Raw genomic sequence first — 15,184 nt, 5'->3', positions numbered from 1 at the left:
ACCCTGATCTTTTTTGTATTATTATTAAACCGTCGTCGCGATAAAGACCTAATTGATTAACTTGGATTATTTTAGCTACGGTATTTAAAATATATAAACCTACAAGTTCGCAAATTTCAGCTCCGTCGTTACTTCCCATTGTTATATCAAAGCATTCGTGCGTGGTTTTTTTCTTCCACGTTTCCTTATTAAAATAGAGTAAAGTTTTTCTTCAGTGCTTAATTATACGGATAGTGCCCTCAGTAATTTCTAAATGGGACTTTCCCAATTCTATTGTTTTATCTAAAATTTCTGCTGTAATTGAGGGGTAAAAATCAATGATATCAAATTGTATAAATGTGCATTCATTTTTACTGTCAAATTTAGAAAACCAATTTATAACATCAGTGGTATTTTTCCACTGATGTAAACCTAATTTTTTCCGAATAGAGTTATTAATTTTGTCTAGTTTTACTTCAATAACGTGCCCTAGTTCACTTTTTAAAGGTACTAGTAGCCTACAAGGGAGTTTATTTTGAAAATTTGGTTTGTGATCTTTTAGTGAAACAAACGCTTGCGCTGGTGCAACTGATTCAATTCTCGCATCTAAATCAATTTTTTTAGCTTCTAAATTAATGGCATTTTCCAAGACTTTTGGTGCTTTTGTTTAATTATTAGAAATATTATCTCGCAGTATTTTTTGATGAGTTTCTGGGATAATTTGGTAAATGTTGCTTGTTTTGTCAGCAAAAACTAAAAGATTAGGGTGCAATTTTATATTATTAATGTCTACTTTTAATTGTTTTTGGAATTCATTATTTCTGTTTTGAAATTTTATCGTTTTAATTAAGTGTAATAAATCATTTTCAAAATTTTCCAAGTCAGAAAAACTGCTGGGGCGTTTTTTGTTTTGAATTCATAATTTTCATTCTGTTCCTTTTCAATTAAAGGGTTTTCATTTTTTTCAGATTCTAAGAAAAAATAGGCTTTCCAACGAATTCTTTTAATAAAGTGTTCTACTTTGTCTATTAAAGAAATAGTATAACTTTTGTCTGGGATCGGGACATTTATGAGAGAGTAAGTAAAATTGTTAGTTTCCATGTTTAGGTTACGTAAAAAACAATTAAAAAGTGCCCAACAAGTATAAACTTGGAGCTTAATATGTAAATTATGTTAGTGTACTTTAGAAATAGAGTGCTCAATGTTTTTAAACTATACTTTTGTACGGGAGCTTTTTCCGCACCCTGTATGTGTGTATATATATATATTTTGTATGTGTGTATATATATATAATTTTTTTTTGCGCTTTAGCCATTGAGTCGATAAGACGTGTTTTTGTTCGAGCGTAAGTTTCAGGTTTTTATATATTTTTGTTTTTTTTTCGTATTCCTTTATTTCCTTTTCTTCTTATTCTCTTTTTTCTAACATTATTTCTTCTCTATTATTGCTTCATCTTATTAGCTTATTAATTATTTTCTACTTTTAAATCATAGTATATTATATTGCCTAAATTCGTGTCTAAAATAACAGTTTTGTCGTACTTCGCGCACCTATATTTATATATACCTATAATTATATACTTATATTTTATTATATATATTTTTATTTATATATTATTATTATAAAAATAGTTGTGACTAAGATTTTATTTACACTTTAGTTCGCTTATATTTTTACAGAGTTTACAAATTTTTTTTTTGTTTTTTGTTTTTCTTGTTTTAAAGAGTTTTGTAAACTTTTCAATTTTTGCTCGTTGTTTTACCCCCAACGTTTAAGCGATTAAACGTGTAAACGATTTTCTAATCTATTGTTCTATTCCATAAGTTTTAAATAAATTTTTCACCGTTTTCTAAATTTTTTTTCCCGCAATTTTTGTGCCTTGACAAAATTCAAAACTTATTATCAATTAATAAATATATTTACGGAAAATTTATCACTATATATTTACTTATATCTGTAATCAAATTACTAATATTAGTAAGTTATATACGTATAAATTTATTATATTAAAGTATATATATACGTATAAATTTATTATATTAAAGTATATTCATATAATCATATAAAATATCAATTTTATTGAAATTTTAATTAAATTTTTAAAATTTGTAATAAATTATTTCAAATATTAAAAATTTAAAAACTTGCAATTATTAATTGCATTTCATTGCTAATTATTAGGGATGCGCCGAACCCGGTTTTTGGCCGAACACCGAGTCCGAACGTTCGGCCATGAAATTTTACCGAACACCGAACGGTTCGGCAACCGAACCTTTCTTATTTTTGAAAAAAAAACACATAAGTTATGAAAAATTGTGTTATCAAACATTTAACATTATATTGTTTTATTAAAAATTTGTTAAGACATTAGTAAGGGTTTATAAATTTTGTTTGAAAAATCATAAAATAACTTTGAAAAGTTAATTTATTATTGGATGATTGTTTTTGGTGTAAAGAAAATAAATGTTAACATTTTTATTTGAAGTGTAAATAAAAATGTTAACGATTTTTTTTGAAAAAATAGTACAATCATTAAAGTAAGGTAATATAAATAAATGTATGACCTGTAACGTATTGGATAAAATAACATAATTTGTAACATGTTGGTTATATTTTAAGATATATTTACACAGTTTAAATTTAAAATTCTTTATTTTTGGTTGAACTTCTTTTTTATAATTTAGAAAAATATTTTAATCTTGTAAAAGTATAAAACAATGTCTTCCGAAAAAATATCTTTTAAAAGTACTGTGTGGAAATACCTTGAAGTTTCTAAGGAAGACATTCGTTTTTGTATCTGCCTATGCAAAGCAATACTCTCAAGAGGTGGGAATTGTCCAAAGACATTTACCACTAGTGTAATTAGGCACCATTTAAAAAAAAAGCACCTTGTGGAGTATGTATTAGCTAAAAAAGAGTCTGATTAAAAAAATTAATGAAACATCGACAGTTTCTACATCAAGTGATTCGGACATAAAAAAACAATTAACATTAGTAGAGAGTATTAATAAAAAAAGGTTGTGGAGTATTAATGACCATAGAGCAATCAAGATTCACAATCGCATTGGAGAAATGATGGCATTGGATATTCAACCATAAACAATTGTAGAAGATCATGGTTTTAGAAAACTAATTGAAGAGATATGCCCTAATTACCAAATACCCAGTAGGATTTACTTTATTGAAAATATTGCCAGTTATATCAACCTTACAACTGGTATTTGGACAGCAAATAGTTTAAATGTTGCCTTCATAAGCATGATAGCACACTGGCTCAATAATGAATTTTCCCAACAGAGAGCAGTACTCAGAGTTAAGCATTTTCCAGAAAGTCACACAGGAAAAATTATAAGTCAGTATTTACATAAAGGTTTGCTAAGTTTTGAAATTCCACACACAAAAATGAGAATAAATATGTAATAAAAAGTTGGCTAAATGAGCAGATGCTAGAAATGCAGCAACATAAGTTAGAACTTGAATCCTCTGATTCTAATTGTGAAGAACCCACAGTAAGTAACACAAATGAAGTGTTTGTGAAACCAGCGTATACGAAATTTAATGAATGTTTTCGTCTAGTTTTCAAACTGACAACTATAAATGAATGTGATTCCAATTTTTCAATTACTAAAGATAGCAAAGGTTTAAAAGATCACACTTTAATGATCAACATGGAGATTATTGCATGTATTGGAGTATTTAAAACTCCCTCTTGTTATGGAAAAAAGAAAGTCCTCTTTTATGGTGGAAAAATTATGGAAACTCTTTGAAAAATTTAAAGAAAATAGCCCAAAGGTTTCTTTCAGCACCACATTCTTCTGTTGAAAGTGAAAGACTTTTTAGTACAGGTGGCAACATTTATGAACCAAGTAGAAACAGACTATCACCATTATATATATTTTATCAGTTAAATCAGTTTAGTAGTAAGCTTGTAAGAAACTTTCTCTGTTGACAATGTTATTTATTTTACCGCAGCAACAATAGGCATCACGTTTAACAAACTTAAGTTCAATAAAAAATCTTATTCGTTTAAATTCCTATTTGTTAATTTAAGATTAACAAATGGTGATTTTATAATATTAGATTTTTGTGAGGAACTAAAATAATACTCAATTGATGCAGAGGGGGTATTTATTTTACAATTATTTTAGTTGAGTAATAATTTTGGTAAATCTATTATTCCATATGGTCAGATTAAATTAATTCTGTATTGAAAATACATAATAAAATTAAAACCAAAACTGTACTGAAATTCATTTATAAAATCTTATTACCTTCAATGTTCAATTGGTACGCTTTTTTTTATAAAAACTTTATCCATTTAAACCGTAGCTATGGTACGAGTTAAATTTTATTATATTTAAATTAATCTATGATGAATTCTAAATTTGCATTATTGGCCGAACATTTGCTAAGGTTCGGCCGAACCGAACGTTCGGTAAAACAGCCGAACGTTCGGTTTTGCCGAAAGTTCGGCGCATCCCTACTAATTATGTCAGCAGTCGAAGTAATAGCTACCAACGCTTTTAAAACGGCAGTAGATCTAAAGGATTTAAATACTACTCTCATAAAAAGTTACCAGAACGATATTGCTCTTATGATCAAGGCAGCTCTACTTGTTGCACTAGCGGAAGAGAAACGATCTAGTAAATTAAGAGAAAAAGCCCTGAAAGACAAAATTAATTTACTGGTAAAACAAATTAATGAGTTGAAATAAATAAAATTAACAGCCACACCGTCATTTGCATCTTTGCTTAAGGACAAATCAAATGAGACCAAGCAGCAACGGCAGCAGTTAAGTACTTTTATCGCTGCTCAAAATAAAAATATTCGAAGTCGCGAGTTAAATGTCATTGTAGTTGGTCTTAATAAGTCTAGTATTGTAGACGATAAAAAGCTTGTTGAGGATTTTTTTGTAGCAACAGGATTGGAGAATGCTACTGCTATCGCACGTGTTAACCGCCTCAAATCGAGCAAAAGCAAAACAAAATTGTCAAACTCGAACATTATCCAGGTTTCGTTATCAAATCTTTCATCTCGAGCAGAAATACTCAATAAATGCGCACACCACAAACAAGAGATATACAAGGGTGTCTACGTACGCGAAGACAGAACGCCAGAGCAACAAACCGAGTTTAACACCACACGCATCCAACTCAAAAAGCTTAACAACAAACTTGCCGCTGCTAACATTCTCGATAATCCGTTTCGGAATGTTATACATCGAAGAACAGGTCGCATCTGTTGCATCGATGTCATCGAATCAACGTCCAATCAGTGCTACGTATTTTCATCCCCAGCCAGAGCTCTGTCAGACTACGCTAACCACACAGTCGCTCCTAACTCAGAAATCTCCACTGCCAACTAGACGTCCTAGACCAATAACTAAAGCAAAAATAAAACCGATACAACCCGACGCTTCTACAGTCTCGCCTAGCCATCTAAGTTACTGGGCAAACAACCCATGTTCAGTCAACAATGAAAAACACCAAGAGCTCTTTGCTAGACTATCAGCTCTACATATATTCAGCCGGCCACACGTCATATTTTTTGCGGAAACTTGGTTCACAGATTTATCAGACGTTACCGTACTCGGCTACCAACCACATCGCAAAGATAGAGACAAGAGGGGCGATGGAGTTGCAATTTACACAAGAGACGATATCATAGTCAGCGAAGTTAGTTCTACTCAGCTCAACTCAACATCAACTGAGCAAATCTGGCGAAAAATAAAACTTGGTCAAGACTCATTTCTCCTCGGCTGCTTATATTGTCCACACGACGAAAATGATCAAGAACTTACTCAGTGTATCACATCAATCACTACCGCTCAACAGATAATGCCTAATATAAACTGCTCTGCAATGCTACTGTATGGCGACTTCAATTTTAGCTATACGTCTTATGAGTCTATCGAAGTTAACGGCGGAATTGCAACTGTTGCTCACGTGAGAGGTGAGCGTCAAGGCAACATCAGGTTCCAAAAGTGCCTTGATGAATGTCACGTAACTCAGCTTATCACATTCCCAACCTACTGTTGTAGTCGACACGTCGAGCCTACTAGCACACTCGATCTTATTATAACAAATGAGCCAGACCGTGTAATCTTCATTAAACAAGGCGATTCTCTTGGTGACACTTCAATGGGGATACTTCAATGGGCCAAGCACACTGCTTCATCGAAGGTCAATTTGCTGTTGCATGCCTCAACAACTCACCTACTTTGCCGCTAAAACCTCGACTCATTTGGAGTCGAGCAAACTACGCAGCAATATCAGCACATATTGCAGCTGTTGAATGGGAAACAGTATTCACTGGACTAAATGCAAACAATGAGTACCAACTTCTAGCAAACGTGTATAATGAAGCCATTAACCTACACATTCCATCAACTACCACTCCCTTTACAGAAAAACAGGAGCAATGGGTAACACCAGAACTTATTGAGGCAGTCAAAGCTAAACGCACCTCTTGGGCCAAATACACTTATGCAGGTCGAGATACGCACGAATTTCTCAAAATATCGTATTGCGCTCTCTGCAAAAAAGTTAAAAAAATGGTCAAAGCTGGTAGGCAAAAGTACGAAGAGCTACTCCTCAGGGATTCCAAAAGCAACCCTAAACGCTTACATGCATATGTAAGAAGCAAGCAGAGCGTCAGTAACAACATTACATCGCTTGAAACAGTCATTAGCAACATCACAACCGATACCGGCGATATAAGCGCATCGTTAAATAACTATTTTCAATCAGTCTTTGTTTTAGAGCCCGAAGGTTCAATGCCAGCCTATGAAAGTCGTACTGAAGCAATTTGTGTCATCGATCCAGCAAGTTTCTCTATCGATATAGTACAAAAACGCCTAAACAACCTTGATGAAAGAAAATCAACCGGCTACGATGGATTACATCCAAGGGTCCTTAGTTAATGTTCAGCTACCTTTGCCAAGCCTCTTTCGCTTATCTACAAATGCTCGTTTGCAACTGGTGTAGTTCCTGAATTATGGAAAAAATAGAATGTAATACCTATTTTCAAGAAGGGGAGTAGGCTTAAAGCATCCAACTACCGGCCAGTCTCGCTCACTTCCATACCTTGCAAAATTATGGAAAGTATTTTACAAAAAAGAATAATGGAACACTGCGTTGCTAATGGTCTAATTTCTCCAAATCAGAATGGCTTTGTTCACAGTAAGGGATGTGTATCAAACCTTTTAGAAACTCGGGATATCATGACGGAAGCAACTCACTGCAGACACGCAGTAGACGTCATTTACACAGACTTTGCAAAGGCGTTTGACAAAGTACCACATAAACGCCTTCTTCATAAGCTGAGAGCGTACGGTATTCAAGGCGCTCTTCTTGACTGGATCGCAGCTTGGCTAAGCAATCGATGTCAACGATTGGTTATAAACGGCATTACTTCTGAATGGAAAGCAGTCACTAGTGGAGTGCCTCAAGGCTCAGTCTTGGGCCCATTGCTATTCGTAATCTTTGTAAACAACCTGCCGGACAGTATTACTCATCATATAAAACTGTTTGCCAACGACAGCAAAATAATAAAGATTATTAAAAAGGAGTCGGACAACATCACTCTCCGAGATGACGTTGACAGAGCAGTGAAATGGTCACATATTTGGCTCTTGCATTTCAACGTTGAGAAATGCAAAGTAATGCATATTGGGCGCGGATGTAACAAGTCAACGTACAAATACTCAATGTCAAACGTCGACAGCACCCGTAGTCCTCTCGAAGAAACCGCAGTTGAAAAAGACCTTGGTGTGATGGTCTTGAATGACTTTAACGTTACACCGCAAATAGAGTCAGCCGCATCAGTAGCAAATAGAGTGCTAGGGCGACTCAAAAAAACATTTCGCAGTCGCAGTTTTTATTTATGGCGCACTCTGTATCTCACTTACATTCGCCCCCATCTTGAGTTTGCTGTACAAGCCTGGTCACCGCATTTAAAATCAGACATTGCCATTCTCGAGCAAGTCCAACATCAAGCAACAAAAACAATATCAACTATTAAACACATGACCTATGAAGATCGACTCCAACGGCTCGGTTTAACAACTCTTGAAGAACGCCGCAAAAGAGCAGATCTTATCGAGCAATTCAAAATCACTCGTAAACTCGAGCTTGTTAGTTTTGTCGTTCCGCAAAAAATTTCAAAAAGTAAAGATAAGTATATTCTAAGAGGCCATAACCATAAACTAGAGCGTCAGATGGTAAAAAAACTGCGAGGAGCGGTATAACTTTTTTTCAAATAGAATTGTCGCCCCATGGAATGCGCTTTCGCAAGAAGCAGTGAACGCTCAATACATCAATGCTTTCAAAAACAACATAAGAAAGTAACTTTATAGATACAATTGCTGCTTTTTCTGTAGCTTCTGTATCTCCATGTTCGTCAGCATAGGGGGGCCTGGTGTAGCACCTCTTCATCAAATTATAAATAGATTATTGTATTTGTATTTGATAACTGAATAATAATAATAATAATAATAATAATAATAATAATATATATATATATATATATATATATATATATATATATATATATATATATATATATATATATATATATATATATATATATATACACAAGGGCTATTCTAGAAAAATAATTTGGGCATTTTAAAAGAATTTTTATTTAGTATAAAATAAGTTTAAAATAAGTATTTTACAATCAGTAATATTGAATAAACTTGAAATTGTTTAGTTTTACTACTTTTCTATTATATTTGGAAGCAATGATGGTCGTCATGTATAATGTATAATTGAAATTTAGGGCAGGAAATTAGCATCCAAATGTGACTCGAAAGTTAGGAAGATTGTTGGAATATGATTTTAATGGTGATTCGCACCAATATAGAGAAGATAGTTGATTGGTCAGGAGCAAACAATAAGCTAGCTTTGAATTCAATGCCTTTAAAAATATTGGGTAAGAAGAAATTTCATCCAATATATAACATTTCTATATATGTATATTAGGGTGATTGAAAAGCAGATTTTTAAATAGAACTGGACGTAACTGAACGCGAACTGGCATAAGTGCGCCGAAAGAATTTGCAAACATTGGCATAAGTGCGAACTGGCATAAGTGCGAACTGGCATATGTGCGAATCAATTGCAAAAACTGGCATAAGTGCGAACTGGCACAAGCGCGAACTGGCATAAGTACGCCAAAAGAATTTGCAAACATTGGCATAAGTGCGAACTGGCATAAGTGCGAAACAATTGCAAAAACTGGCATAAGTGCGTACTGGCACAAGCGCGAACTTGCATAAGTGCGCCGAAAGAATTTGCAAAAATATTGGGTAAGAAGAAATTTCATCCAATATATAACATTTCTATATATGTATATTAGGGTGATTGAAAAGCAGATTTTTAAATAGTCTGCTCCTCAAACATAAATGTGTTCTATACAAAATAACACATGATAAAAGTTTTGATACTAGTACCCGAAAGATGCAATGTTAAATCATTTTATATAAAAATTATTATTTCAATAAAAACTATGATTTTTTGACTAAAAGTCAATATTTAGTTTCTTAATAATTATTATTTTTAAATATTTTTTATATAAAATTATTATTAACTTTGAAATTTTTTATTTTTGCATCTTTTCAGTAGCAGGTTGACATAATTAAAAAAAATAGTTTTCGATGGTATTATGAACTCGACTTATGTTTAAGGGTCTTAAGAAAAATATTCTTTGAAATTTTATATCTAGTTTTATTTTATTATATAGAATAGGGCTAAGGTGCGGAGTATTATAAAAAAATGCTTTTTTAATTACCCTGACGTATATGTGTGTGTGCGAGTGTAAAGTACATTTTCGTCATACATTTTAGTTTAATTATTTACTATTGTATATATAAATATATCCTATATATACTATGTTGTTACACATTTAAGTTTAACATTTCTGTTATTTAGACGCTGTGTAATTAAAAACTTTCACCTCAGGACCATTGAGAGAAGAGTTTGAACATTAACTATTAATATATTTTTAGCTTTTCGGGGATCGAAATGGCGGATGAAAAGCTCGAGAGGAACGTTCTTTGTATAAAAAGTTCTTTGCATAAATAACAATTTGAACTACTAATAATATTTTTCTATTTATAATTTCATTATTTTTTAACACATTTTTGGTTAGCAATAAACTTCGAAAATACTTATTTATTTTTGTCGATATAAGTTGGAATATATTTCGAAAAGTACTTACTTGTTTAAATTATGTGGGATAACACATTTGGACAGAAACGGCTAATAATAACATGCTAGTGCTGGCAAACGATCGAAGGCTAGTGCTGGCAAAGGACCAAAGTTGTCAAAACTTTACCCAGACAGCCTCCGCTACCGGGAGGCTGTCTGGGTATGGTGGTTAAATGCAATTTTGTTATTTTAAAGTTTTGACAACTTTGGCAAAGATCAAGACGTAATAAACTTGATTTATTAGTAAGGTTTGCAAGAATTCGAAGAAAAGATCATCGCTTTTTGTTGCTAGTTTAGAGACTGCCTCTGCCAATCCTGCAATGTGGCGTTGTCTAAACGCACCACTGACATCATTAGCATAAAGGCAAAATGTTATTGTTGATACAAGGTAAAATAAATAAAGTTAGATTATGGAATACTATGTATTTAATTTTTAATTTTATGTTATTATTATACAGTAAAGAGAATCCTACAAAAAGGTAGTAGCTTTTGTAAGTGGCACACCCCTTTTTACATGTTATCAACTTGAAAACATGTTATTAACGATGAAACATATAGTTAGTAAAACCCATTCTGAAGTAAATGATTGTTTATTTAATTGTCGAACAAATTTTTCGGCAAAAAATTAGGCCTTAAATACTCTAAATAAAACTATAAAAAGAGTAACAGTATCCAACTAAAATAGCAATACCCAATTAAAATTATAAAATACTTAAATAAAATAACAATAATGAAAAAAGTAATAACAAAAAAAACAACATCACACATAAAAATTGCAAATACGAGATGTTCAACTTACTGAAATCATTGCTTTACATTGCGGAGAATTGGAATCGTCTTGCAACTTGCAATTATCTGTGCTTTTCAGATAATCTAGATAAATATTTAGAGGATTTATTTATTTATTTCGTAGACCCTGCAAGCATTTATTTATTTATTTCGTATATCGTATAAGCATTTATTAATTTCGTGTATTGTATATAAATTAACATGTAGATAAATTGTTAAAGTATTTATAAGTAGGATTTTTATTAATTTTTTTTCAACTTGATTACAAAAAATTTCAGGTAATAAAAAAAGTTTAATAAAACTTTATTAGAAGTCACTTTTAAGAACAATTAAGCTACCACGTCAATTACGCTACCTCGACAATTAAGCTACATTTTATTGTCGTCGAAAAGTTAAAAAAGGAGGCTAAATAAGTGCGAATTTCATAACTGCGAATCTGCATAAGTGCGAAGCAGTTGCAAAGACTGGCATAAGTGCGAACTGGCACAAGCGCGAACTGGCATAAGTGCGCCGAAAGAATTTGCAAACATTGGCATAAGTGCGAACTGGCATAAGTGCGAACTGGCATATGTGCGAATCAATTGCAAAAACTGGCATAAGTGCGAACTGGCACAAGCGCGAACTGGCATAAGTACGCCAAAAGAATTTGCAAACATTGGCATAAGTGCGAACTGGCATAAGTGCGAAACAATTGCAAAAACTGGCATAAGTGCGTACTGGCACAAGCGCGAACTTGCATAAGTGCGCCGAAAGAATTTGCAATGGGAGGTAGCGGTATAATGTGTACAATGGAAAAAAAAATACAATTGGAGTATTCAATCAGGTTAGCTCAAATGGATTGAAATTAACTCTGCACCGATTACATAGAAAATTTAAAACAACCTCTCCAGGACCTTCTGCATATTCTACACTAAACTTGGGTATCCAAAATGTTCAATTCGCTATAAAGAAATCTGACATCATTCATTAAATTGTTCAAATTCAATCGTTAAATATTTTTATACTGACTGAAACTTTGATAAATTCAAACGATTCTGCTGCATTTCAAGAAGATATGGCGCCACAAGGTTTCAAAACAATAAAATACAGAAACAACTTAAATATTAAACCCTTATCATTATCATCCACTTGCCTGTCCTATGGACGTGCGTCTGCTAAACTAAATTTAGCAAATACTAATTACAATGTTGTTGCTATTTATCAATCATATCCAATTATTCCAACTAGCATTTTCTGTTTGGAATTCACTCATCTTCTAGAAGAACTTTAAACATTGTCTGGAGAAATGCATCTTAGCGGTGACTTTAATTGCCCCGGTACCACTTCAATAACTATCAATCCAAGACATGCTAATATTATAGAAACCTACAGCATGATACAACAAGTTTGATCTCCAAATCGTATATCATCAACTTCTGGTATTGCCAACCTACTTGATCAAGTAATAAATCGCCATGAAGATAATAGGTCAATATTTTGTATCTCCCCCTGTAGATATTTTACAAGATTTGGTACAGTTCCTTCCACTGATGTTTCGCATGTAATCAAAACTCATGAATTTTAAGACATTGCCATTTAATTTTATGACAAAGACATTCTTAAATCATGTTCAAAATTATTCTTTCCAATAAAGCCTCCCCTCGCCGACCTCTCATTCAAATTTAGAATTTTTCCAGTCTCATTCAAAGTTACTTAAATTACACCGATTCTCAGAAAATTCGGACAATCAGTAGTTAAACTCACTGATCTGCGCCCAAAATCAAGTCTCAATACGATATCGAATATTCTTAAAAAGCTTGCTTTATCTCGGCTTTTTTAACATCTAACTTTAACTGTAAACTTCAATCCTTTTCAATTTGGATTTAGGTCTAATCACTCAGCAGAAACAGTACTTCTAAAGATGCAATAACATCCTGTTAAACATCGGTGATGATTCAACCATCATTCTTCTCTCTCTGGAAATATCTACAGCGGTTGATTCAACCGATTAGAACCTGCTAATTGCTCGTATAAAAAATGAATTCGAAAATCCTTTGTTACTATAAACTTAACAAAATCTATATCGTCAACGAATTCAACAGTAGTACTAAAAGATAGTGTATAAAACCCATTTATATTTTCAATGTTTATTTAACCCGTATATCATATTATAGCTAAAAACGGCACAAGTTATTATCATTGTGCCGGTAAGTCTTAACTACACTTTCATTAACCCAGGAAAAAATAACATTGGCAAAATCACTTAATGTGCTATTGCAGTGACAAAATGGTTTTTATAAAATGAACTTTTGTTTAACCCAAGCACAACAGAAGCTATCTTATTTGGATTTAAGAAACAAATTGGAAAATTTAAAAATGATTTTATAATTACGTTCATTGGAGCAACACTAACTACAGCAAATTCAGTGAGAATCCTAGGTGTCACCCAAGATTCAACACTCTCCTTAAACCAAAATAAAAGCAATTCTGTTAAATCCTGCATCTACCACATTGATGCTCTTTTTCCATAAACGCATATGTCTCACCAAAGAAGCAGCAAACACAACTGTTTGCAACATTGTTAACTCTCAACTTGACTATTGTAACAGTCTTTTATCAGATTCTACCAAAAACAATTTTAAAAACTCCAACTTACTCAAAATACATAATTCTGCATTGTCTCTCATTCTCCTTTTTATTTAAAATTAGATAAATTGCTAAAATCTCTTTATTGATTACCAATCCATCTAAGAATAGTTTATTAAATATCAGTTATTACATATAAAACTTTAAAAAACAAAATGTCCTGCATATCTATTTAAACTTCCAGAAATCAGAATTTAAAAACAAAATACAAGATTTTCAGATGATTGCCAACTTACTTGTCGCCTATCAAAATTTTTTCTAGGATCAAAATCTTTGTCCATAAATGCACCTCTAATATGAAATGGCTTGTCTTTAAACACACGTAACTCAACCACTTTATCAGTCAAAAAGAAGATTAAAAAACTTCAAATTGAAGAAAAAAGTTAGATAAGTGTTTTATACTAATTATATATATATATATATATATATATATATATATATATATATATATATATATATATATATATATATATATATATATATATATATATATATATATATATATATATATATATATATATATATATATATATATATATATATATATATATATATATATATATATATATATATATATATATATATATATATATATATATATATATATATATATATATATATTTTTACAAAGATATGTATGTATATATATATACGTATATATCTTTGTAAATATATATATATATATATATATATATATATATATATATATATATATACAAAGATATATTTGTATCTTTGTAAATATATATATCTATATATATATACACACATATATATGTAAATATATATACATATATATATATATATATATATATATATATATATATATATATATATATATATATATATATATATATACATATACATATACAAATATATATAAATATATACATATATGTAATATTTATATATATATATATATATATATATATATATATATATATATATATACAAAGATATATTTATATCTTTGTAAGTATATATATCTATATATATACACATATATATGTATATATATATATATATATATATATATATATACATATACATACATAAATATATATAAATATATACATATATATAATATATATATATATATATATATATATATATATATATATATATATATATATATATATATATATATATATATATATATATATATAGAAAAATAAAGCATAATAAAGGTATATAATGAGTTCAAAATTTCCTTTTGATTTGTTGTTGATGAATAATATTCTTTCATTAACACTTGAAGTTTAACCCTAAAGAATATACTAAAGTATTAAACATGTCCCAAGAATATTTAAAATAAAATCAAACATAGCCTACTTTATAGGTGATTGAATATGTTGCTTAACTTAGCTGAAACATGAACCCAGTTTTTAAATATTAAAATTTTCAGGTTTTAAGTTTAAATAGGTAATATATGGTTTAATCCTATTCTTATGTTGGGATCCACACGGACGCCATGAGTAGTTTGTTTATGCGTTATGGGTTAATGCAGTTAATCTTTTTTTTTTTTAATTTTATGATTTGTTAAACATCACTAGTTAGACAAAGACATTAAAAATTTATTT

At 30.8% G+C, this 15,184-nt stretch overlaps 1 protein-coding gene across 4 annotated transcripts in view; it reads right to left on the bottom strand.

Moving 5' to 3' along the window:
* LOC136085974 (uncharacterized) overlaps positions 1–15,184 on the bottom strand; it is an 81,867-nt gene that overhangs the window by 29,845 nt on the left and 36,838 nt on the right. For all 4 annotated transcript variants that reach the window (XM_065808057.1, XM_065808060.1, XM_065808059.1 and 1 more), the window contains exon 3: positions 10,990–11,063. In XM_065808057.1, the coding sequence (XP_065664129.1) occupies positions 10,990–11,063 (74 nt within the window). The remainder of the gene's footprint in view (positions 1–10,989; positions 11,064–15,184) is intronic.

The sequence above is a fragment of the Hydra vulgaris genome, chromosome 10 (genome assembly GCF_038396675.1).
Source record: "Hydra vulgaris chromosome 10, alternate assembly HydraT2T_AEP".
NCBI classification, from domain to species: domain Eukaryota; kingdom Metazoa; phylum Cnidaria; class Hydrozoa; order Anthoathecata; family Hydridae; genus Hydra; species Hydra vulgaris.
This window is presented reverse-complemented; position numbering and strand designations above follow the sequence as displayed.